This window comes from Herpailurus yagouaroundi, unplaced genomic scaffold (genome assembly GCF_014898765.1).
Source record: "Herpailurus yagouaroundi ecotype Mexico unplaced genomic scaffold, PumYag 142, whole genome shotgun sequence".
NCBI lineage: Eukaryota > Metazoa > Chordata > Mammalia > Carnivora > Felidae > Herpailurus > Herpailurus yagouaroundi.
The window spans coordinates 41,089,598-41,115,090 of record NW_024412397.1 but is presented as its reverse complement, the minus strand read 5'-3'; the positions used below and the strand labels follow the sequence as shown (position 1 = coordinate 41,115,090).

The 25,493-nt window shown below is 38.5% G+C and overlaps 1 protein-coding gene and 1 pseudogene across 4 annotated transcripts in view; both read left to right on the top strand.

The window, feature by feature from the left end:
• RNF138 (ring finger protein 138) overlaps positions 1-4,568 on the top strand; it is a 32,833-nt gene extending 28,265 nt beyond the window's left edge. For all 4 annotated transcript variants that reach the window (XM_040479145.1, XM_040479143.1, XM_040479146.1 and 1 more), the window contains exons 7-8: positions 487-594; positions 2,297-4,568. In XM_040479145.1, coding sequence (XP_040335079.1) covers positions 487-594; positions 2,297-2,365 — 177 coding nt within the window. In that variant the 3' untranslated portion in view covers positions 2,366-4,568. The remainder of the gene's footprint in view (positions 1-486; positions 595-2,296) is intronic.
• A 13,727-nt stretch (positions 4,569-18,295) lies between these two features.
• Positions 18,296-19,146, top strand: LOC121032722 (60S ribosomal protein L17-like; annotated as a pseudogene).
• Positions 19,147-25,493: the final 6,347 nt, after the last annotated feature.

The window sequence follows — 25,493 nt, the reverse complement described above, 5'->3', positions numbered from 1 at the left end:
AGAGTCCAATTACCAAAAGTTTCTTATTTCATTTCAGTATATCATACATTCACTTTTTAGTATGTCCTCATTAAAACCTTAAGGATACAATTTAAAGTTTACTTCACTTTCATTTTACTTATAAAAAAGTCATAATAATTATAGTTCTTTGTGGCTCAAATGAGATTACGTACTTGTTAATGATAGCAACTATGATTGTTATTAATTAGCAATTATGATTGGGTGTGTTTCAATTCAAACAGTTGTATAATCAGAGTTTAAACTAATAAAATGTATAAGATCTTTTTATTGTGTTGAATTATATTACTATAATTTATCTGAGGTAATTTGGTCCAGAAGTGATCTTTTCCTAAAATTTGGATCTTAGAAATGGTTTTCATATAAATGTTTTCGGTAACATAAGCCTGTGTTATTTTAATACTTTCAATAATTTGTATGTTTGGTTATTTTCATTATTTTTTATTTAAAACATTCTGTTTCTTATAGACGTGTCCTATTTGTGTGTCTCTTCCTTGGGGAGATCCTAGCCAGATTACTAGAAATTTCGTTAGTCATCTAAATCAGAGACATCAGTTTGATTATGGAGAATTTGTGGTAAGTGAAATTCTTTAAGCTTAAGAAAATACTGCTTAAATATTCAAGTTAAATTAACTTTTTTCGATCTAGACTTGAGTTTTGAGACCAGCTGTTGTATCATACTGGATGGTTATAGAGCAGGTTCTGTTGTTTTTGTAATCTAGGTGAACTTTGGTTTGTGGAAGTGATAAAAGGTGAATTTACTATTCACATCCTATACTAGAGAGATAATTAATATAAGAAGAGCAGACTCCCAGATTGTCCAGATGATGACTTATATGAAAACTGTCTAGATTTAAGGGATAACTGTACCTGCTTAGAGAAGTAAAAATGGTTCAACAGATGGAGTGTGTATTTCTCAACTTATACTAAGTTGCTTATTATAATAGATTTCTTGTATCCACATGAGGTACAGTCTTTTTTAAAAGTGAGGGAGCTTAATTATTAAGTAGAGCCAGGTTGAGTAGATTCTGGTCTTAGTTGATGGCTTTTAACAGGGTGCACAAGGGAAGTTACATAATGTAAAAATGCATCCCTAAAGCAAAACATGTGGTTACTTTCTACCTTCTAAATGTGTCATAATTTTTTTTTTTTAAAATTAGATGATTTGTTGTATTGTGAAATTACATTTTATTCAACTTCAGTGAATTAAAACCTTATCTAATTCAATATTGATCCTGACAAAGAATGGCTGATACTTGTTTTCCAGTTTAGGAAATAAGCACAGGTATGTGCAGTTCTGACAATGGAATGAACAGAATTTACACATAATTTTAGCATTTTTATGAAATAATTATAGATTCTTAAATTCTCATTTTAAATAAATGTTTACTGTGGAGAACTATGATTTGAAAAAACAAAAATCTATCTTGTGAACCACTTTTGATCTAATTGTCAGATTGGGTTTTTTTTTTTTTTTTTTGCCACAGAAGAGTATGTAATTTTAATTATTAGGACTGTCAAGTGGAAGCCTATTAAAGCAAACCGATAGGACATAATTGATAGTAAGCAGAATTGTTTAAGTGAAAGTAGCGATATAACTAAGATTGAGCAATAGTTTTTAGCTTTGTGTTATTATTAAGAAGCTGCTATTCGGGGTGCCTGGGTGGCTCAGTCGGTTAAACATCTGACTTCAGCTCAGGTCATGATCTCACGGTTTCTGGGTTCATGCCTCGTGTCAGGCTCTGTGCTGACAGTGCAGAGCCTGCTTGGGATTCTCTCTGGCTCTCGCTCTCTATCTCTCTCTCTGCCCCTCCCGGACTCACACTTTGTCTCTCTCTCAAAATAAATAAACTTAAAACAAACAAACAAACAAACAAACAAAACTGCCATTCAGTGCTCTTAATTCAGTAAATGCTCATTTTCTTTAAAATGAATTTATTTTTAGACATTTGGCATTCTTTTCTAGTGATGACAGAATTTATCACTTATGATTGTGGGTTACCTTTAACTGTACTTTTAATTAATGGCCTTATCATAAGGTCATTATAACTTTGAAATTTCATTCTCTGCTGATCCTATGTATTTATCAATTATTCTTAAATAATTACAACTGAAATTAATTACTTATTAAAGTTCAGGTATTTAAATCTTATATTTTAAAGGAGAGTATATATTATAGTATAAAAATAAACCATTTCAAGTATGTGTAATGTATTGGGCAAAGTATTGAGTAGTAAATATGTTTTTCCTTTTGACATGTTAATGTCATTGTTTTTAGAATCTTCAGCTAGATGAGGAAACCCAATATCAAACTGCTGTTGAGGAATCTTTTCAAGTAAACATCTGAAGGCTGTAGACATCTCTGCATCTTTGTGCCTGCAAGTGCCATCTTTAAGGGGAAAACTACATGAAGTCACCGTTTCAATAACTTGATGTGTGTATTAATAAAAGTAATTCAGTCTTTTGATTTAGTTTTTCAATTAAAAAATAAAGGTGAACCATCTAAAAGTGAAAGTTAGGACATATTCTTTAAAAATATTGAAAGGATTATATTTCATTAATGGAAAAAAGGGATTCCCTGTTGTACTTAACTTTTTTATATTATACATTCTTGACTTTTTCCTTATGTTGCTTTTGGAATTTGGTGCAGTTCTCCCATTGATGTTCTTGTACACAGGTAACACACAGTAGCACATCCTGAAAGATGTGATTGATATAAACCTACCAAATCTGAGCCAGTTATCAGAGTTGCAGAATGCAGACTTGAAGTGCTAAATGAAACAATCCAAAGGAAACTTTTTTAATACAGATTCTAGCTGAAGAATTCAACTATAAGAAAATTGTATTTATATAATGTTTAGTATTTTTGAAGACTAGTGAGATTTCTTTAATAATTATAACTCTTTAAAAAGTGAAAGTTCATTGTAAAGATATTTCCTTTTTGCTCTAGAAGGAAATATTAAGAGAAAAATTTCTTTGGTGAGCAGTTGGTAATTTCAAATCCTGTTTGTTTGGCTGACTAATTTGTAAACCCTAAAGTATATTAAGCTGAGGTACAGCTCTTTGGCCTCAGAGTTTTCAATTGCCAGTATTTCTCTTTAGCTAAGATGAAACTTTCGTTAGAAACTTTCAGTTGGTGATATCATATTCTACGTCTATGAGGTTTGGCTTCATCTCAGTTTAGAAATTCATTCAAAGCTAAAGATGTGTATGTATATATGCATACGCTTTTGTATGTATATATACACACATATGCATGCAGTTTGTCAGGTTATCTACAGAATTTCTATTAAGGTTTTTTAAATATACAAGCAATATGGGATTGATGTATTTATCTGATTTGATTAAAATTTTGTATATCACCCAACTTTTAAAAGGTAACAGTCAAATGCTAAGTGGTCTAGTTGGCTACTATTACACCTTAAAATTGAATTTACACACGTACATAATTACCTTGTTTATATGGTGCTCATTTGTTATTCTCAAAGATAATGCATGACTATGAAGTAATGAGATGGATGCTACCAGCTATTCTGTTTCACTACTTTTTAGTCAAAACTGGGTTTGTTCTTCATATTTATTAATGAGAATCATAAAATAACTTGTACTAGAAGGCCTAAACCACAGAATGAAAGATAAAGAGTGTTATTAGTTGACATTCCATACTAACATGCATTGTTTATGCTCTCTTTAAAATAACTAAAAGAACATAAAAGAAAATCTCAGAAGTAGTTTGCTGCTAACATATACATATATTGTATGAAAGGGTATATTTTGGTTTTGTTAAAACCCTTGTTGACTTTTCTACAGTGAACATTTTTTTTAAACTTGATTTAATAAAAATGTTAATTTTGGAAGTGGAGTTTTGTAAAAACCTTTTTCAGGCAAACAGTAATGACTATGGGTAGTAATAACAATCACCAAAAAAAGCCATACATCTTAATAACATATGCCTTTGTTCTGTCATTCGAAAGAGTGATGTTTACTATGTGCTTGAACATTTTCTCTGCAGTTACAAGAGTGTAATTGGAAGAATAGCTGTTTAATGAACTCTTTTAAAAAGATTTTTGGCCATAGGTTTTTCCAGTTTAAAGCAATAACTTTAGTACTTTCTTTCAAAGTTAATACTTCCAGTATATCAAGTTAAACCGTTCTGAGATTTGAGAACTTCTTTAAAGGACAATTGTAATAGAGATCACCTTGATGAAATTGTGTTTTGAAGTTTGTGGATTAGTTAAAATATCAATAATAGTCTTGTGTGTCTTTCCTATAAGCATTTTCAGAAGGAAAATATTGACTGCTATTATCTGGGAACTCCTCAGTATGGAAATGTTTGTTTAAAATCTCACCTTTTGTCAGTGGTTTAGAAATAGGGACAGGCTTTACAGATTTACAGCTTAAATTCAAGGAGGGAAACTCTTGATACTCTGATACCTTAAATTTCACAATACCACTTGTATTTCCCTCAGCAAATTACAGTTTATGTTGTTAAACAGAGTCTTATTTGAGATGTATTACTTTATTTTTCAATTAAAAGTGGTTTTCTCCTACTTGTGTGTCTAATTAAAATTTTGTCTAGAGGCAAACATGATAACATTTAATTCTCATAACTCACCCTAGAAGACATGTAGGAGATAACCCACCATTTTGCACTTAAAAAAGTGGCTAGGAGAAGGCTATGCTGATGCAGTTTGTTGGATTTAACTTGATAACCCCATTTTACTTCAAATGGTAAGTCAATTTAGAAGGCTATTCTGTCAAGTGTTTATGCAGCAAGATTTCCAAGCCCTGTTAGCAACCAGGCAGAAAGCTAGTTAACTGGTTAATAAACACTTTTATATGGAGAAATTACCCTTAAGTAAGATATCAGGGCTGTAAGAACATATTGCCAAGTACAATGTCAGGTATCTTTTGGGCTGCTTAACAAGTATCAGTTATCTTCATTGAATCTTAACTTTTATAGAAATCCAATAGGGCTGCTACTCAAAGAATAAACCCTTTGAGGAGGTGATGACATTTTAGCCTTTGTAGAAGGTGTGACCCAGAAAACATGTAAATACATGTAGTATAAAACTCATAATAGAAATATGAATAAAGTACTCATTCCATGATACCACTTAGTGTCAATATAATTTTCTATTATGCAATACAATTTTGAAAAAAGGTGTGGAATGGAGAGGAGTTAAGCAATTAGAATACAGGAGCCTCAAGAAAATGGGTATTAACCACCTGATTCCCTCCTAATCCAACATCAGTTGTCCAATCCTGGGGCTGAGAGAAGGGACAGTCACCACACTCACATCCCTGAAATTCGAAAAAAAAAAAAGTGTATTGCATTATGTACGTTAACTTACAAACTTGCATTAAACTATACTATACAGTTTCCTGTATTAATAAGAACCCTTGAGAGTATAGGTGAGGGATCTACCATTACAGAATTCAAGATGATCAGGGAAAGGGAGTGAATGTGGAGGAGACCTAATCAGATGAGTTACAGCCACTCTGTGCAAGGGAAGAAGAAACACCTGAAACGTGAATGAAGACATTTCCTGTCAAATGCAAAACAATGCATGATAATGTGCACGAAGTGAACAATTGCCTGTTGTAATTGGAGCTTAGATCAAGAGAAAACATTACTAGAATCCCAGAAATCCCCTAATTTCTACTTGCAGTCACAACTGGCCACCGCCACTAACTTCTAATACCACAGATTCTGCCTGCTTTTATGCTTCTATAGGAAAGGACGCACACAGTAAAAATCTGGCTACTTTTGCTCAACATTGTTTTGAGATTTTTATATGTAGGTTTTAATTTAGTCAAAAGCAGCCTACAGTAACTTGTCTTTTGTCCAGAACAAAAAAGCTAGAAAGTAGCTTCTCAAGCTACTTTTTAATATGTGTGAATGTTAGATGCATTGCAAGTGGTTCTTTGATGTATGCTGGCACTTGTAGGTGCCAGATCTAGGTAAAAGCTGAAAACTGGCTGGCCTTCCCCTCATGAAGCTGCGGAAAGACAGGTGGACAGTGTAACCAATGACCTTCCACAGCTTTTGCCTGACCTTTCTCATAAGCTATGTGTGGGATGTTCTTTTTCCAGGGCATTTTGTAGGCAGTGGATTCTAATAAGTGTAGGGACTATTTTCCCTGGGAATTGAGTCTAATGCTACCAACAGAGTTACTGTGAATACACAAGAAGAGATACTGAAAGTGTTTAAAACAACCAAGACTAGTTTCTCAGGTTAGCCTGGTTTTGATGATTCTGCAGGCTGATCCATGGTTTTGGACAAATTACTTAGCCTCTCACATTTGTGGTTCTGAGGATTGAGTGAGTTTATACACAAAATTCTTGGAACACAGCCTGTTATCTTACTGTGTATTCAGTACACTTCTACCAATTATGTTTATATCTGTCAGGTTCTCTCAAATCCTACTAGGAAAGTCTGGGATAATGTTTCTTTCCTTTTAGCATACAGGTTCTAAAAGGTTATGATTAGTCTTTGTTATCTGCAACTTTTGCAGGAACATCTGAGACCTTGTGTTTGTCTCCAAGAAGTACAAATACTCCAGGTAATGAGGACTTCTAAGTAAAAATATCTTTGGGGTGCCTGGGTGGCTCAGTTGGTTGGGCATCTGACTCTTGATCTCAGCTCAGGTCAGATCTCAGGGTCGTGAGTTCTGGTCCTGTGTTGGGCTTCACGCTGGACAGAAGCCTACTTTAAAAGGGGGGGGGGCGGGGGGGGGGCACGTGGGTGGCTCAGTCGGTGAAGCGTCCCACTCTGTTTTGGCTCAGGTCATGATCTGGTTTCGTGTGTTTGAGCCCCACATCAGGCTCTTAGCTGACAGTTCAGAGCCTGCTTGGGATTCTCTCTTTCCCTCTCTCTCCACCCCTCCCCCACTCATGCTGTCTCCGTCTCTCAAATAAAACTTAAAAAAATACATTTTTTAAAGTATAATCCTTATAAAGAATAATCAGCTCATAATCCTACTGAGCAATCAGATACATGTCCAGGATTTATTTATTGATGAGAAATTTAACCCCCTACCCTCCTCCCCGGTTTTATTGAAATATAGTTGATGTATAGCACTGTGTAAGTTTAAGGTATACAGCAAAATGACCTAGATTGTGAAATGATTACCACAGTAAGTTTAGTTAACCTCCGTCATCTCCTGTAGATACAAAAAACAGGGTTTTTTTCCCCTCTTGTGATGAGAATGCTTGTGATTTACTCTCCCCACTTTCAAAGATACCATACTACAGTGTTAACTATAGTCCTCATGTGCATTATTGCCCACTTTATTTTTAACATGCCTGGTTCTTAGCCAGCAATTAACTTGAAGAAACCACTGTCTAGGAGAAAACTTACTTTGAAACATCAACAAATCAGTTGAATAACTTACATAAGTTTGGGTTATTCAGTAGTATTGAGAATATTACTTCATCTAACTTTGTTTTTCTGTTTCTAGATACAATTGATATAATACACTTTTGAAGCATTTTTTTTTTTTATGTTTATAAAGTGATTTTAGGTTCATTAGACCAACAATTCTCAACCTTTTTGGTCACAGGACCCCATTACACTCAAATTATTGGTGTAAAAAAATTATGCCATAATTATGATCCTAAATATAAGAAAACAGTTTTCTTATATTTAGAACAAAATATTCATAGAAAATGTTTTTGTAGAACTGACACACTTCCTACCTGTTATCTATTCCTCCACCTAAGCAAGAGGTTTCCTAACACAAATTTATGTATTTATTAATTTATTCCTTTAAAAAAAAGCTTCCGGGGCGCCTGGGTGGCGCAGTCGGTTAAGCGTCCGACTTCAGCCAGGTCACGATCTCGCGGTCCGTGAGTTCGAGCCCCGCGTCAGGCTCTGGGCTGACGGCTCAGAGCCTGGAGCCTGTTTCCGATTCTGTGTCTCCCTCTCTCTCTGCCCCTCCCCCATTCATGCTCTGTCTCTCTCTGTCCCCAAAATAAATAAACGTTGAAAAAAAAAATTAAAAAAAAAAAAGCTTCCAAAAAACATCCTACTAAGGTAACATTCTTAAGCAACTTGGTATGCAGTTTCTTTTAAAAACTTTGTACTTAAAGTCTTGATTATCAATCCACACATGCTTCCACTCTCTACCTGTTTGTTGTGGGGGACTTCATTTCTGTGTCCTAGCTGGAGCTTTTTGAAATTTAGATACCTCAAGAAGGTGCTTTAGGGATTCTGCAGAAGAACAAGTATTGTATACCAGATTAGGGAGATATAAGTTCCCAAGAACTTCCTTTCTTCCTCCCTCCGTCCCTTCTTTCCTTCCTTCCTTCCTTCCTTCCTCCCTCCCTCCCTTTTGGAACTTAAGCTATGTCTTTAGTTGGCAACCTGCAGAACTCCAGCAGTTTATGGGGAAGACTAAGCGGAACAGAGATGATGATTTAGCAAAAAGAAAATAGGAATTAAGTCTGTGAAGGTAGTGCTGCGGAGCTGAGTGGAAGAGCACTTTTCTGAGCTACTGAGATTTTCCAGAATGTTTTCAGGCTATGGCATATCACATCCAAGCAATCTCCACAAGACAACTTCATGATTCTATATTTTAGTCTGATCAAAGGTAACAGGATCACCACCTGTGATTATGTGTTTTTGAGATATAATTGACATAACATTAGTTTCAGGTGTAGTAATGAAATATTTGTATATATTGTGAAATGATCACCACAATAAGTCTAGTTAACATCCATCACCACACACAGTTGCCAGTTTTTTTCTTATGATGAGAACTTTTAAGATGAATTCTTTTAGCAAAGTTCAAACATACAATACAATATTATTAACTATAGTCACCATACTGTACATTACATCCCCATGAATTACCCATTTTATTTTTAGCATTTATTTATTTTGAGAGAGAGCGGGGGAGGGGCAGAGGGGGGGAGAGAGAGAGAATCCCAAGCAGTCTCCACACTGTCAGTGCAGAGCCCAACATGAGGCTCAATCCCATGAACCGTGAGGTCTTGACCTGAGCTGAAATCAGGAGTCAGACGCCTTGCTGACTGAGCCACCCAGGCACGCCCCGACTTACTCATTTAAAAAAAAAATTTTTTTTAACGTTTATTCATCTCTGAGACAGAGACAGAGCATGAACAGGGGAGGGTCAGAAAGAGAGACACAGAATCGGAAACAGGCTCCAGGCTCCGAGCCGTCAGCCCAGAGCCCGACGCGGGGCTCGAAACCACGGACCGCAAGCTCATGACCCTAGCCGAAGTCAGCCACTCAACCGACCGAGCCACCCAGGCTCCCCTCGACTTACTCATTTTATAACTGGAAGTTTGTACTATTTGACCACCTTCATCTGTTTTGCCCATCTCCCCCTCTTCTGGCAAACGCCAGTCTGTTCTCAATTTATAAGTTTGGTTTTTGGTTCGTTTGATTGTTTATGTTTATTTTGAGAAAGAAACGGGGAGAGAGGCAAAGAGAGAATCCAAGCAGGCTCCACACTGTCAGCACAGAGCCTGACCCAGGACTGGAACTCACGAACCATGAGACCATGACTTGAGGCAAAATCAACAGTTGGATGCTTAACCAACTGAGCCACCCAGGCACCCCTGGCTTTTGTTTAGATTCCGCATAGAAGTGAGATTATGTAGCATTTGTCTCTCTCTGACCTATTTCACTTAGCATAATGCCCTCAAGTTCCATCCCTGTTACAAACGGCAAGATTTCCTTCTTTTTTGTGGCTGAATAATTCCTCTGTGTGTGTGTGTGTGTGTGTGTGTGTGTGTACACTTAAGTTGTCCCATGTCTTGGCTACTATAATGTTGCAATGATATGGGAGCGCAGATATATCTTTGAGATCCTGATTTTATTTTCTTTGGATATATACCCAGAAGAGTTGCTGGGTCATATGGCAGTTCTATTTTAATTTTTTGAGGAAACTCCATACTGTTTTTCACAGTGGCTGCTCTGATTTTTGTTCCTACCAACAGTGCACAAGAGTTCCCTTTTCTGCACATCTCACCAACACCTACCTGTCTAATTTTTTAAAAATCTTTTAAGTTTATTTTTTTATGTTGAGAGAGAGAGAGAGCATGAGTAAGGTAGGAGCAGATTTGGTATCAAATAAAAGAAATGATCACCAAGACAAATATCAAGGAACTTTCCATTTATGGTTTCTTGCAGGCGACTTATGGTTTCAGGTCTTATGTTCAAGTGCTTTAAATTTTGAGTTAATATTTGTGTATGGTGTAAGATAGTGGTCCGGTTTCCCCAACACCATTTATGTATTTTTTATTTTTTATTTTTAGTGTTTATTTTTTGAGAGAGAGAGACAGAATGTGAGTGGGAGAGGGGCAGAGAGAGGGAGACACAGAATTTGAAGCAAGCTCCAGGCTCTGAGCTTGGTCAGCACAGAGCCTGATGCGAGGCTGGAACTCATGAACCATGAAATCATGACCTGAGACGAAGTCAGACGCTCCACTGACTGAGCCATCCAGGCGCCCCTCCCCAATACCATTTATTGAAGAGCCTGTCCTTTCCCCCACGATATATTATTCTTGGCTCCTTCGTTGTAAATTAACTGACCATGTATGTGGGTTTGTTTCTGGGCTTTCTATTCTGTTCCATTGTTCTATGTCTCTGTTTCCATGCCAATACTATATTATTCTGATTACTATTGTTTTGTGATATAGTTTGAAATTGGAGTGTGATGCCTCCAGCTTTGTTCTTTCTTAAGATTGTTTTGGCTGTTCAGGTTCTTTTGTGATTCCATGTAGGTTTTAGGATTGTTTCTATTTCTGTGGAAAATGCCATTGGAATTTCAATAAGGATAGCATTGAGTATGTAGGTGCCTCTGCTTTTGAATTCATAAAATAAGAAACTCTTGCAATATCAGGAAGATTTTGACTTCATCTCAAGTAAAACTTCATCGTTTTCTTCAGTCATTCCTCATGACCTGGTTTTAGTGTCACTTACCTTTTTGGTCTTCATTAGCTGATCCCAGTTCAGTTTTTTTAATGCTCTGAATTATTGGCTCCATGACTGGGATATAGTGCTTTAAATTTTTTCTTTTTTCTTTTCTTTTTAAGTTTATTTATTTATTTTGAGAGAAAGAGAGAGGGAGAGCATGAGCTGGGGAGGGGAACAAGGAGAGGGAGAGAAAGAATCCCAAGCAGGCTCCACACTCAGCAAGGAGCCTGATGTGGGGCTTGATCGACCTTGGAATCATGACCTGAGCAGAAACCAAGAGTTGGCCGCCCAACTGACTGAGCCACCTAGGTGCCCCTTAAGTTTTTTTCTGATCAATGCAGAACTATTTGGTACTGTTGTATGATTATATTAGAAACCATATTTTAATCAGAATTGTTCAATGTATCAACAATAGCCAAATTGGAAAGAACCCAAATGTCCATCAACTGATGAAGATGTGGTATATATGTATACATATAGTAGTGTTCCATTATATATATATTTTTATATATATATATATATATATACACATTCTTTTTCATCACCAAGCAGTATTCCATTTTATATATTTTATTTTATTCATATATATATATGTGTATATATATATATATATATATATATATATATATATAATGGAATACTATATAATGGAATTCTTTTTCATCTCCAAGTAGTATTCCATTTTATATATTTTATTTTATTCATATATATAATGGAATACTACTTGGTGATGAAAAAGAATGAAATCTTGCCATTTGCAACAGCATGGATGGAACTGGAGGGTATTATGCTAAGCAAAATAAGTCAGAGAAAGACAGATATCATATGATTTCACTCATATGTGGAATTTGAGAAACTTAACAGATGATCATAGGGGAAGGATAGGAAAAATAAGATAAAAACAGAGGGGAGGGGTGCCTGGGTAACTCAGTTGGTTAAGTGTTCGGCTTCGGCTTGGGTCATGATCTCACAGTCCGTGGGTTGGGGCACCGTGTCCAGCTCTGTGCTGACAGCTCAGAACTTGGAATCTGCTTGGGATTCTGTGTCTCCCCCTCTCTCTGCCCCTCCCTGTTCTCTTTCTCTCTCTCTCTCTCTCTCTCTCTCTCTCTCTCTCTCTCAAAAATAATAAAACCAGAGTGGGGGGTGAACCATAAGATCTCTCTCTGTCTCTCTCCTCAAAAACAAATGAATGTCAAAAAAAAAAAAAAAAAAAACAAAACCCAGAGAGTGGGGCAAACCATAAGAGACTCTTAAATACAGAGAACAAACTGAGGGTTGATGGGGGTGGGGGAAATGGGTGATGAGCATTAAGGAGGGCAATTGTTGGGATGAGAACTGGGTGTTATATGTAAGTGATGAATCTCTGGAATCTACTCCTGAAGCCAAGACTACACTGTATGTTAGCCAACTTAAGAATAAATTAAAGAAAACCAAATTGCTCAGGTATACGAACATTGATAGCAATTTATATCAGTTACAGCCTCTAAAATGTTTTTCCTAATTTAGGACCTTCCATTTATGACTAGTGAATTTTCTTTTTCAGTTTTGGCTCCTTGTTGCTGCATACATGTTTTGAATTTTAATTTTGGTATTCAACATATTAGCTATCACTCCAAGATGTATTTGCAAATTGGATAAATGAGGCCTTGACCTTGTTGCACAGGACGAAACCAGCCCAGGAGCAAACCATTAAAGACGGCTTTAGTCAGGTTTCATCCATTAATAATAGAGTATGGTTATCAAACCACTTATGAATAAATTTAAATCCTCTAGTCTCCAGCTCTTGCACATTGTTCACAAGCCTAACAGTTCTCAATCTACTGGTCCAGTAAATGTGTTCAAAAAAGAAACGTATTCAGTTCAATTTGACTTAGTGACTATACAGTGGGTCCTTTATTTTACTATTTTCTAATTGCTTACAAGCCAGCTACTCTAGAATTTTGCCAAGCAACATAATTCTCACTGGTAATTTCCAGAGAACTCTGCCTCTGTCTTTGGAAAGTTGGTTCTATTAAGAATACTTAAAGGTGTCTGCATGTGGGATGTTGTATGCTCTTCATTAGTGATAGGTGTATGATTTCAATAGAGCTGGAGGTTTTTATTTCTTCCGTTTGTTATATTCTTGAATATTAGGGAGGACATTCTGGTTCTGAAGAAGTATTTCTTGCACAAAATTCAGCAGTTTGGTCCAGATAGGGTTTCTTAGGTACTGAGTGGTTGGTGCTTATTGAGGGCCTATGATATCATGAGTACAACACTTTTCAGTGCAAGCATGTCTAAACAGAAGTGAAGTTCAATGTCAGGCTTATTCCTTTCAGATTTCTGATAAATGACCCTGCAGCTTATTATGTGATGTAGCCAAATATGATGTTAAGGAGGTAAGTTGATCTGAGGTTAATGAAAGCTAGAATACAGGAAAGGTTATATTTATTTCATAACAGTTTGAGTTGGGTTTAAGACATCACATTATTTAATCCAGGGATGGAAATGTACACATGAAATCAAGGCCTGTCTCTTTGTTATTCTAAACCTGGGACTTACTGGGGGCACCTGGCTGCCTCAGTTGTTGGAGCACTTGACCTTTGATCTCGGGGTCGTGAGTTCAAACCCTACGCTGGGCATGGGGCGCCTAGGTGGCTCAGTCAGTTAAGTGTCTGGCAGGTCATGATCTCACGGTTTGTGAGTTCAAGCCCCTAGGCTCTCTGCTCTCAGCACAGAGCTCCCTTTGGATCTCCTGCCTCCCTCTCTCTCTGCTCCTCCCTCTCTCTCAAAATAAAATAACTCTCTCTCTCTCTCAAAAATAAAATAAAAACATTAAAATAAAATTTAAGCCCCATGGGTTGGGCATAGAGATCACTTAAAAACAAGAAAATAAAAGAAACCTGGGACTTACAGGCTTGTCTCTTGTCTTTCCCTTATCATTGCTCAAGGATTATTTGTGGTAGTTCCTTGATAACATCACAAATTTAAAAGTGATTATTGTCATGATCATCATAGATTGATATTCAACCCACCTTGGGAATATGACAGGGCTAGGCCCCCGGCGTTGTCTATCTTGGGTTATCTGTGGACCCAGGTCCAAAAATCAAAATCTTGAGGTGAGGCCAGAGGTCAGTTCATGTATGACCAGTTCAAAAGCACCGAGCCAAGAGGGAAGAGATGAACTGCAGTGCTGTGGTTCGGCAATGGACATGTTAGTCCCGGAAGCAGACCCAGAGCAAGAAAAGAAGGAATGAGGTCTGAGCACGTGGTGCTGTGGGGTTGGCTCAGGTGAACCTTAGCAGAAGTGGATTCTCAGAGCACGGGCCTCCCTTTCATTGTTTTCATGCCACCTGATGATTGGATATGAAGCTTTCACATGGGAGGCTCTCAGCGAACAGCTGTCCTTGTCACCATTGTCATGGGGTTGTCCCTCTTATACTGAGACTCGGTTATCTGGAACTAGAGATAAGAATACACATGAAATATTATTTACTTGTATTCATGTATCTTGAGCTTCAATTTCTCTAGTAACTAAGTGTATATTAAGTATTATTTTCCTTAGTAGAAAAGATGGAAGTCAGGGTTTATATCCTGAGAATCTTAATTCTGAAAAGTCCCTTATTTCCTAGATGGCGGTCTCAGAGCTAGTTAGTACTTGTTTTATTTTACTGTGTTGAAATACTGCTTTCTCTTGGCCTATGTGACACTCAACTCTCCTTGGTTTTCCTTAGACTCCCCTCCTACTCCTTCCCTGCTGGCTCACCGTCTTCGACCTGGCACTTACTTACATGCTAGAGTTCTGGAAGGCTCAGTCCTTTCCCCTCCTCTTTTCTCGCTGCATTCTTTGTCCCTAATCAGAGATCTCATCTTTGCACATCAGTGATCATATTTGTGCAGGTTTCAGGTACCGTCTTTATGTTAACCGATCTCAAATTTTCCTCTGTGCCTCTCCTCTGAGCACCGGCCCTGTATGTCTATTTGCTTAGCATCTCTGATTGTCTTGCAGGCACCTTAAGTTCACGATAGCTATCTTCTCCTCACACCGAGGTTTCTGTGTTCCAGAACTCAGAATCATAGTACCTTCTATCACTTGCCTAAGCCGAAAAAGCCTGGGAATCATCCTTGGAACTTGTCTTTTCCTTACTTCACATATCCAATTCATTATCAAACGCTGTTATTTTATCTCCTAAATAGTTCTTTGCTTTTCTTCCTGTCTACTCTCCTCCCACTACCCAAAGACATCATCCCTACTTGTGGACCGCGATCAGTCTTCCTGTATCTGCTTTTGCTCCCCTTAGTATACATATCCCCCAGGTGGTCATCATTTGCTGCTTAAAATCATCCAGTGTTCTCATGAGAAAAAGAAAAAAAGTTCTCAACGTGGCTACAGACTTCCCCGGTTTGCTTTTTCTTTAACCTTCCCAGCCTCATCTAACACCACCCTCCTTACTAGAGACCAGGGTGGGAGAGCCACAGATTCCCATCCCCTGAAGTTGCCACATGCATCCCCAACACAGTCTTCACACATGCTGTTTCCTCAACATAGGACATCTCCCCCCTCATGCCCTTCCCCGGCTAGCTACATACCATCTAATCATCTGAAAGCTCACTTCTCACCTTATTTGTTCACGGGCGTCCTGACGTCCCCATGCTCTCAGAGCACTCAAGTCCCACCTCCCCGACAGCTGTTTTCTGTGCTTCCCAATTAAACTAAGTACTTACACTTGAGTCCTTGGATCAGCGTCTACTTCTTATGAACCTCAAACCAAGATATGCAATAAATCTCACAGTGTGTCTCAGAGTGTGGTGCCTGGCCTCGCGGTCTCAACATTATCTGGAAATCTGTTAGAAAAGCAAATTCTTTTTTGGAATACAATTTTTTTAAAGTTTATTTATTTATTTTGAGAGAGAGAGAGATAGCGTGAGTAGGGGAGGGACAGAGAGAGAGAATCCCAAGCAAGCTCCACGCCGTCAACACAGAACCCAATGCAGGGCGCTTGAACCCACGAACCATGCATGAGATCATGACCTGAGCTGAAACCAAGAGTCAGATGCTTAACCAACTGAGCCACCCAGGCTCCCTAGAAAAGCAAAGTTTTAACCCAGACTTCTGATATAGTAGCTCTGAAGTTGGGGTTAGCAATCTGTGTCTTAACAAAACCTTGAGGTGATTCCCATGCACCTCAAAGTATAGAACCACTGGAGTAAGTGATACTTTGTGTCCCAAACAGAAAACCCATCTCTTTCCCCCTTGTTCCAAATATATCTCTAAAAAGTTAAAAAAAAAAAAAAAAAAGGGGGGGGTGTTGCCTGGGTGGCTCAGTCAGTTAAACATCTGACTCCTTATTTTAGTTCAGATCGTGATCTCATGGTTTCAGAGTTCAAGCCTGGCATTGGGCTCCGTGCACTGACCCTGCGGAGTCAGTGCTGGGGATTCTCTCTCTCTCCCTCTCTCTCTGTCCCTCCCCAACTAGCACTCTTTCTGTCTCTCTCAAAATAAATAAATAACTTAAAAAAAAAAAATAAAAAGTTAAAAAATATAATATTCAGAATTTTTAAAAGAATCTTAGCTATTTGGGGGCACTAACCATCTTGAAATGATTCTTAAGAGTTTTAGACCATCACTCCTTTTTATTCTTCTATACATTCCATATACAAGACTGATCCCATTAAAAAAATTGATGTTGGGGCGCCTGGGTGGCGCAGTCGGTTAAGCGTCCGACTTCAGCCAGGTCACGATCTCGCGGTCCGGGAGTTCGAGCCCCGCGTCGGGCTCTGGGCTGATGGCTCAGAGCCTGGAGCCTGTTTCCGATTCTGTGTCTCCCTCTCTCTCTGTCCCTCCCCCGTTCATGCTCTGTCTCTCTCTGTCCCCAAAAAATAAATAAACGTTAAAAAAAATTAAAAAAAAAATTGATGTTATTCAGACATGCAGTTACTTTGATTTCTTTAACTATTTCCCACTTTCCTTTCTTACTGAGATCGGTTTATGATAACATTATTAAAATTTCCTTTCTAATACGTTTTTTGTTTTTAATGTCTTTGGTCTGGGGATCATGCTACCTTTATCTGAACTCTTGAAATCTGATTCTGTATCAGTATCTGTATCTGTATGAATGAAAACTAATTCATGAGTAATTTTCCTTTAAAGATTTTTTCCCAATCTATTAACACATTCCATTCAAAGTTCTTTTCAGTTGTACCTTGATAATTTGACAATCTGCCTTTTTTTAGGAGATATTTATTCCCAACAATGTTACATATTTTCACTGTCTTCCAATATTGAATCTCTAACTGAATCTCTGTTCATATCTTGTGCTTCTGTAATGAAGCCAGACACTTGCGAGTTTAGCTTCTCTGGTCCAAATATTAGTGAAGTTTTGAACACAGGAAGATTAATTTCATCAACTTTCTTCCACTATAAAAATGGTGGCAGACCGTTTTCTTGTCCATAGGAATGCAAGAACATAAGGAGAAATATTTGATAATCGTAGAATTTGAGTGTTATTTTTGAAAACTATAAATTGTGTGTACTGTTTTGTTCTTTTGTTCTTTGGCATTTACCAATTTCTGCACACTATAAAAATAATAAATTCCTTAGCATGGAAATCAATGCAATTTTCCACTAGTCTCCATTACACAATCTACAACCTGGTTTAAGTTAACTGTTTGAAATTCTCCCCAAATACTCTTCACTTAGTCTCTTTTCTTTTTTCTTTATAGTACCTCTCCTTTAAGTTTTTTTTTTTTTTTTTACATTTATTTATTTTTGAGAGACAGAGAGAGAGCGTGAGTGAAGGAGGGACAGAGACAGAAGGAGACACAGAATATGAAGCAGGCTCCAAGCTCTGAGCAAGCTGTCAGCACAGAGCCCGAGGCGGGGCTTGAACCCATAAACCATGAGATCATGACCTGAGCCGAAGTTGGATGCTCAACCGACTGAGTCACCCAAGTGCCCCTATAGTATCTCTCCTTTAAATTCTTTTCCCATACCTCATTTCGAAATTTGATTCATTCATAGCTCAGCAATATAAATTAAATGACTAACCTAGATATGTTCTAGTGCTTACGATGTATCAATGAAAAAAACAAAAATCTCTGCCTTCATGAACCTTATATTCTGCTTGATCTTTAGGCAGAATTTATTACTCAATAGCAATTTATTTATACCTCTAATAGAACATTACAATTAATTTGTATTAAGTCTCTTTCCCAACTAGACCAGTTGTTTTAAACACTGCCTGCTCACTAGGACCACCTGGGACCTTTGGAAAAACAATCATACTCAGATTCCATCTCCAGAGGTTTTTATTTATTTGGTTTGGCGGGGGAATGTGGGGGGAGGCCCACATGATTCTAATATACAGCCGGGGGTTGAGAACTAACCACTGCACCAGAAGAGACTATGAAGTTTTTGAGGGTATGATAATGTTGCTCATTTGGTATTGCCCAACCTAACACACAGTGGGCAATCAACATGTGTTTGTTGAACTGTTTTGTGGCAGTAAGGAGAAATAGCACCGCTCTCCCTTCACTGAGGGACTACGATGTTGAGATAATAGTCTCTAAGGGGACTTGAAGGAATTGGATTCATTTTAGGTAATGATTACGATGCATAATCAATAAAAATTAACAGGCAATATCCAGCTCTTCCTGTAAGTGGCCTGAGGTCATCTCTGGAAATGGTTTGCTACTCACTTGACCAGAAGACCCTGCAAAATGACTCAAATCAAGAGGTTCAAGTCTTCGTGTTCACCTTGAGAACACACATGAAGCTGTCCAGGCCATCAAGGGTATGCATATCTGAAAAGCCACCAAGTATCTAAAGGATGTCACTTTACAGAAGCACTGTGTGTCATTCCATCACTACAACGGTAGAGTTGGTACATGTGCCCAGGCAAACAGTGGGGCTGGACACAGGGTCGGTGGCCCAAAAAGAGTGCGGAATTTTTACTGCAGGTGCTTAAAAATGCAGAGAGTAATGCTGAACTTAAGGGTTTAGATGTAGAGTCTGTGGTCATTGAGCACATCCAGGTGACAAAGCCCCTACGATGAGACGTAGAACTTACAGGGCTGGCTCCTGGTCAGATTAACCCTACATGAGCTCTCCGTGCCACAGTGAGATGATGCTTGCTGAAGAAGGGCAGATTGTTCCTAAACCAGAAGAAGAAGTTGCACAAAAGAAAAAGATATCCCAGTGGCGCATGGGTGGTTCAGTCAGTTAAATGTTCGACTCAATTTCAGCTCAGGTCATGATCTCACAGTTTGTGGGTTTGAGCCCAGCATTGGGCTCTGCAGTGATGTGGAACCTGCTTGGGATTCTCTCTTCCTCTCTCTCTGCCCCATACCCCACTTGTGCTTGCTCTCTCTCTCTCTCACAGAATAAATAAACTTAAAAAAAATTTTTTTGAAAACCTGTTATAAAAAAAAAAAATACCCAGAAGAAACTGCCTGTCCCCAACTCGTGCACACACCCACTCTCTCAAAATAAATAAATAAACATTAAAATAAAATAAAGATTACATGGCAACTGGGGATAGAGGAGAACTCTAATTATGTGTAGACTCCAAAAAAAATGTGCAACCTTGCCATGATTTTAAGCTTTGGGGACAGTTATCCTGAAGGATATAAAGTGTTGTGATACATTTTCATGATTCTGTGACAGGAAAACTGGCAGCTCTGGGGGAAGGAAGCACGCATTTCTACTTTTTATCTGTCACCTAAGTAACGTCTTGTTCCTAAATACCAGGTGGAGTTAGCTGTAGCGACGAACATGCAGAAGGTAAGAGGAATGGCGTCTAATTAAGGGTGTAGGCAAGCGGCACACTGAACAGGCCGGCTAAAGCACATCCACTTAATAGCCACAAGGTGGCAGCCTAGAACTAGGATATGACGGCTGAAAGGTTCGAAGACCGAACACCTTGAACACTCTCCAGAGCGGAGAATGGAGAGCAGGTCTATTGAGGCAATCCAAAAGGAAAAGAAAGAAAGAGATTGTAGTACCTACAGCATTCATCTTTAGAATTTTGTGTCCCTAGAATAAAAGCCAGACACACACACACACACACACACACACCCAGACACGGCAAAATCTCATCGAATGCACGCTTAACTTGCCTCGCTCTCTGAGATTCTTTTATTTATTTACTTTATTATTATTATTTTTAAGTTTACATCCAAATTAGCTAGCATATAGTGCAACAATGACTTCAGGAGTAGATTCCTTAATGCCCCTTACTCATTTAGCCCATCTCGCCTCCCGCACCCCCTCCAGTAACCCTCTGTTTGTTCTCCATATTTAAGAGTCTCTTATCCCCCTCCCTGTTTTATATTATTTTTGCTTCTCTTCCCTTGTGTTATGTTCTGTGTCTTAAAGTCCTCATATGAGTGATAACTTGCCTCACTCTCAAGAAGCCCTACATGAGTTTGAAATGTTTCATGCATGAGTTGGCTGTTTCCTCACGTGTTTTCTCAGGTGGACATCACTTCCTTTGTACCATTTAGGGTATGATTTTTCAAGACTATTTAAGGACTTCCTGAGAGACGTTGTGCTTTTATTTGATTTTCACCTAACATATTTACTTTTTTTTTTTTTTTTTTTAGTTTGAGAGAGAGAGAGAGAAAGCATGAGAGGGGGAGAGGGGCAGAGAGAGAGGGAGGGAGAGAGACAGATTGAGAATCTTAAGCAGGGTCTAGATCCCACAACCCTGGGATCATGACCTGAGCCAAAATCGAGTCGGATGCTCAACTGACTGAGCCACCCAAGCACCCCTAACGTATTTACTTTTGAGCTTAACCCTCTTATAATATGTTACTCTACTCTGCTTATGAAAATATACTTTTACAAATGTGTATGTAGATTATACATAAATATATCTTATGTGTTATAAATATATCTAACATATAATGATAAATTGGGAAACCAATGTTTTCCATCATTCCTTGCATGCAGTAGGTGCTCAATGTATGTTTACTGAACTGAAGGGGAACAGAGGTAAAGTGTCTAGGAAAAGGAAGGTACAGACTTAGCAGCAGAGCAAAAATTCAACACAACGTAGAAGTCATCGAATGTCGTAGAGCAGAGGCCACGGTACAGAGGGTCATACACTACTCAACATAGTGTAGACAGGTAAACAAGCAACAGGGGAAAAAGAGAATTCCCATTTCTCTGCCTCTTCTCAGAGCAAAACTACCACATCCAGGAGGCCAAGAGACTCAGGGTCTCTTCCTCTGGTTGGATTCAAACTGTCACCATGTCTACATGTCTTTCTAGTGATTTGAACACCAGTTCTTCTAAGATGAATATGAAACTTTAGTAAAAATAAGAATACCATGAACCTGATTACCGGAAGGCAAAGTTTTGAGGGTAAGCATGCAGTTTGAACTCATATGTCCATTACTGTGCACAGAGTAAGTACTTAATAAAGACTGATTACAAACCCAAGCCCGCCAAAAAGAAGTTCAGGAGATAAGCACTGAACCACATGAATGTAGGAAATTACTGGAGGACTGAAAAGGAAATGTTATTTATGGTAAACCATTTATACACTCCTTCAAACATAGCTTTTGTTAAGTATCCAACAAATCACAATCACATTTGAGCAAAGTCGCCTTTCCCCAGACACACACTAGGCTAAAAGCAATGTCTATGGAGAGGGTAAAGGTTACCATATCACCCTGCCTTCAAGGAACTTATAACTTAGTGGGAGAGGATGATGTGTCCATAAAAAAAAAAAAAATTCAATGATGTATGGCAAAAATAAATGCTGTAGAATCCCAGAGGAGGGAGAGGTCATTTTTTTTTTTTTTTTTTTTTTTTTTTTGACGTTGAAGCATTCGTAGAGGAGACTGCCATTGACCTGGACTTTGGAACATGAATCAGACATAGATAATACCAGGAGGGGGAACATGGTTGGAGCAGAGGGCCAGGGAACAGGCTCGGGAAGGTGTACTTAGGAGGGTGAGGAGACGAGAGTCATAGAACAGAAGTTCGTGGAGGGTGTGGCACGAGATAAGACAGAGATACATATGGGGCAGAGCTGAGGCTTCCTGGGGGCCAAGCTCACGAAGTCTGTTCTTTATCCTAGAGGCACTGAAGGTCTTTGAAGAGGGTAGTGAGCCGGTGAAGGCTGAACTCTTGAAAGATTATGCGGTGTATGTTGATTTGGGAATGATGAGAGATTTAGATGGTATTTTATTTTGTTTTTTAAAAATTATCCAAACACCATAAAATACAATCTGTAGCTGCCATGTGTATGTAAATGTTCAAATGTATTATAGTCAATAGATTTATTACACAATTATAACTAAGTCACAAAATAAATAGGAGAATCATATGTTATTTTAAATACAGTATTTTAAAATTCAGATGTTACTGGGGAGTGGATGATGAATGAGAGGAACAATGGCTATGACTTCATTTGGAAGTCACATTCCCAACCTTACCTGGAGGGCTGAGACCAGAATCTTAGTTTTGAAAGGCGTTTTCTGTGGCCAGCAGGGCAGTGGGTCGCTATATACTATGGGGTGTCAAAGGGCCAGCTAACCTGAATCAAAAGTTCTCTTGTCCAAGATCTCCAGCCAACTGCAGCACAAACCATTTTTTTTTAAATGTTTATTTTTAAGAGAGAGAGAGAGAGAGAGAGAGAGAGCACGAGCGCAATTGGGGGAGGGGCAGAGACAGAGAGGGAGACACAGAATCTGAAACAGGTTCCAGGCTCTGAGCTGTCAGCACACAGCCCAACACGAGCCTTGAACTCAGGAACAGCGAGATCATGACCTGAAGTCTGACACTTAACCGACTGAGCCACCCAGGTGCCCCAGCAGCACAAGCCTTTTGTAAAGACAAGTGGTATCCACATTTTCACTTATGTAATGGAAAAATACATCTGCTATAGTCTGGCAGTTCATCAAAAGATTAAATACAGAGTTACCTTATGAACACAACAATTCCACTCCTAGTATATGCCCGAAAGAAATGAAAAATATAGCCACATTAAAAACTTGTGCAAGAATGTTCATAGCAACATTATTCATAGTAGACAAAAATTGGACACAACCCAGATGTCTATCAAATGACGAATGGATAAATAATAAAATGTGGCATATTCATATAAATGAAATATTGTTTAACAATAAAGAACTGAAATACTGATACATTCCACAATAGGGATGGATCTTGAAAATGTTATGTTAATTGAAAGAAGCCAGACACAAAAGACCACATATTGTAACATTCCATTGATATGAAGTGTCCAGAATAGGCAAATCCACAAATCAACAGAAACAGAAAGGAGATCAGTATCTCCAAGGGTCGAGTGGGTCGTGTGGAAAAGGAGAGTGACAACTAAAAGGTACAGGGTTTCTTTTGGGGGTAATAAAATGTTGTAAAATTGATTGTGGTGTCAGTTACACAACTCTGTGAATATACTAAAGGCCACTGAATTCTACACTTCTAAAAGGTGAATTATATGGCATGCGAATTTTATCTCAGTAAGACTGTAACCCAAAAAAGGCAACAGACACATGAAAAGACGCTCAACATCACTCATCATGGGGGAAATACGAATCAAAACCACAATGAGATACAGCCTCACCCCTATCAGAATGGCGAAAATAAAAAACACAAGAAGCAACAAGTGTTGGTGAGGATGTAAAGAAAAAGGAACACTTGTGCATTGTAGGTGGGAATGCAAACTGGGGCAGCCACTGTAGAAGACAGTATAAAGGCTCCTCAAAAAATTAAAAATAGAATTACCATATTCCACTACGAGGTATTTACCCAAAGAATCCAAAAACATTAACTTGAAAAGATATATGCACCCCTATGTTTATTGCAACAGTATTTACAGTATCCAAGATATGGAAGCAACCCAAGCGTCTATTGATAGATGAATGGATAAAGAGGTGGTAGATAGAAACAATAAAGTACCACTTAGCCATAAAAATAAGTGAGTTCTTGCCATTTGCAACAACATGGATGGATCTAGAGAGTATAATGCTAAATGACATAAATCAGAGAAATAAAATGAGCACTAAGTGATATATAAAATTATTGAACCACTATATTGTCTACCTAAAATGAATATAACACTGTATGTTAATTATACTGGAATTAAAAAAAAAAAAAAGACTGACCAAAAGAAAAATGCCTGCTGCAGTACCATGGTACTGGAAAGGATTTCTTTCTTTTTTTTTTTTTTTAATTTTTTTAATGTTTATTTATTTTTTGAGAGAGACAGAAACAGAATGTGAGTGGGTTAGGGGCAGAGAGAGAGGGAGACACAGAATCCGAAGCAGGCTCCAGGCTCCGAGCTGTCAGCACAGAGCCCGACGCGGGGCTCGAACCCACGAGCTGTGAGATCATGACCTGAGCCGAAGTCGGATGCTCAACCGACTGAGCCGCCCAGGTGCCCCTAGGATTTCAAGATATCATCTAACATAGTTTAATCAATCAGATGTAGTTCATCTAATATAATGGCAACCAATTCATTGAGCACCGATAACACGCTGGGTGTTTGGATGTGATATTGTGAAAGCCCTAAGGAATGGCACTTGGCTCAAACTGGATCAGAGAGAGTTCCCTGGAGGACACGGTGCCAAAGCTGAGAGTTGAAGGGTAATCAGTCATCGGCATGGTGGTACTCAATAGTTTTGCGGGGGTAGTTTTGGGGAGCGCTGTGCAGGGAAGCCATATATGCTTAGTATAATTGGTGACTAAAGTACCAGATTAAAAGGGGCAGGAGACGCAGCTAAAGATGTAAACATAGCATGAAAGGCCTTGAGTGCCATGCTGTATAGACTGGACCATGGAAGCGTTTACTCCAGAAAGTGACACAGTGTTTGCATTTCGGACAGATCACTCTGTACATGGGGAAGAGAGAGTCACAGGAGGCCATATTGACTGAGAGGATCAGTTAGGAGGCCAAAGTCCAGAAGAAAGACATGCTTGAGAGAGTGAAAGGGTACACAGTTGGAGGGATGATAGAGGAGAGAAGGGAGGAGAGAAAGGATTTCCAAGATGTTGAGGAAGGAGTATGAGGAAGAAGAAGAAATTCAGAAATCTAGCACTGTGGTTGATGTGCCCAGGTGGAAGGAGCCCTTGACTGCGACAAGCTTGCAGAAGGTGGAGTTGCCCAAAGAAGACCAAAGTGAATTGAGTTCTAGACCTGTTGATTTTGAGAGATGTCCACATCTTGGATCTTGGAGCTGAAGCTTAAGGATAAGAGGTCAGTGAAAGCACAAGAACAGATTAAATCACCCAAACTGATGTGTGATAATATTGAATAGCTGTTAACATTCATTACCCACTTTCTGGGAGTTCATATGCATTAACTTATTTGATTCTTCCCACAAACATTTTCAGTCGATACTTTTACCCTATTTATGGAGATATGAGAGATTAGGAATAATAATTTCTATAACCTCCCCCCAAACCTACCTGTCTGCTTCATGTACGTGGTCGGTTGGCTTCAAGTATTTGGTCTACGGTGGATGAAGGTCACTCTGCTCGGAGTGCAATCCCTCCGCTTAAGTACTAGATCTCATC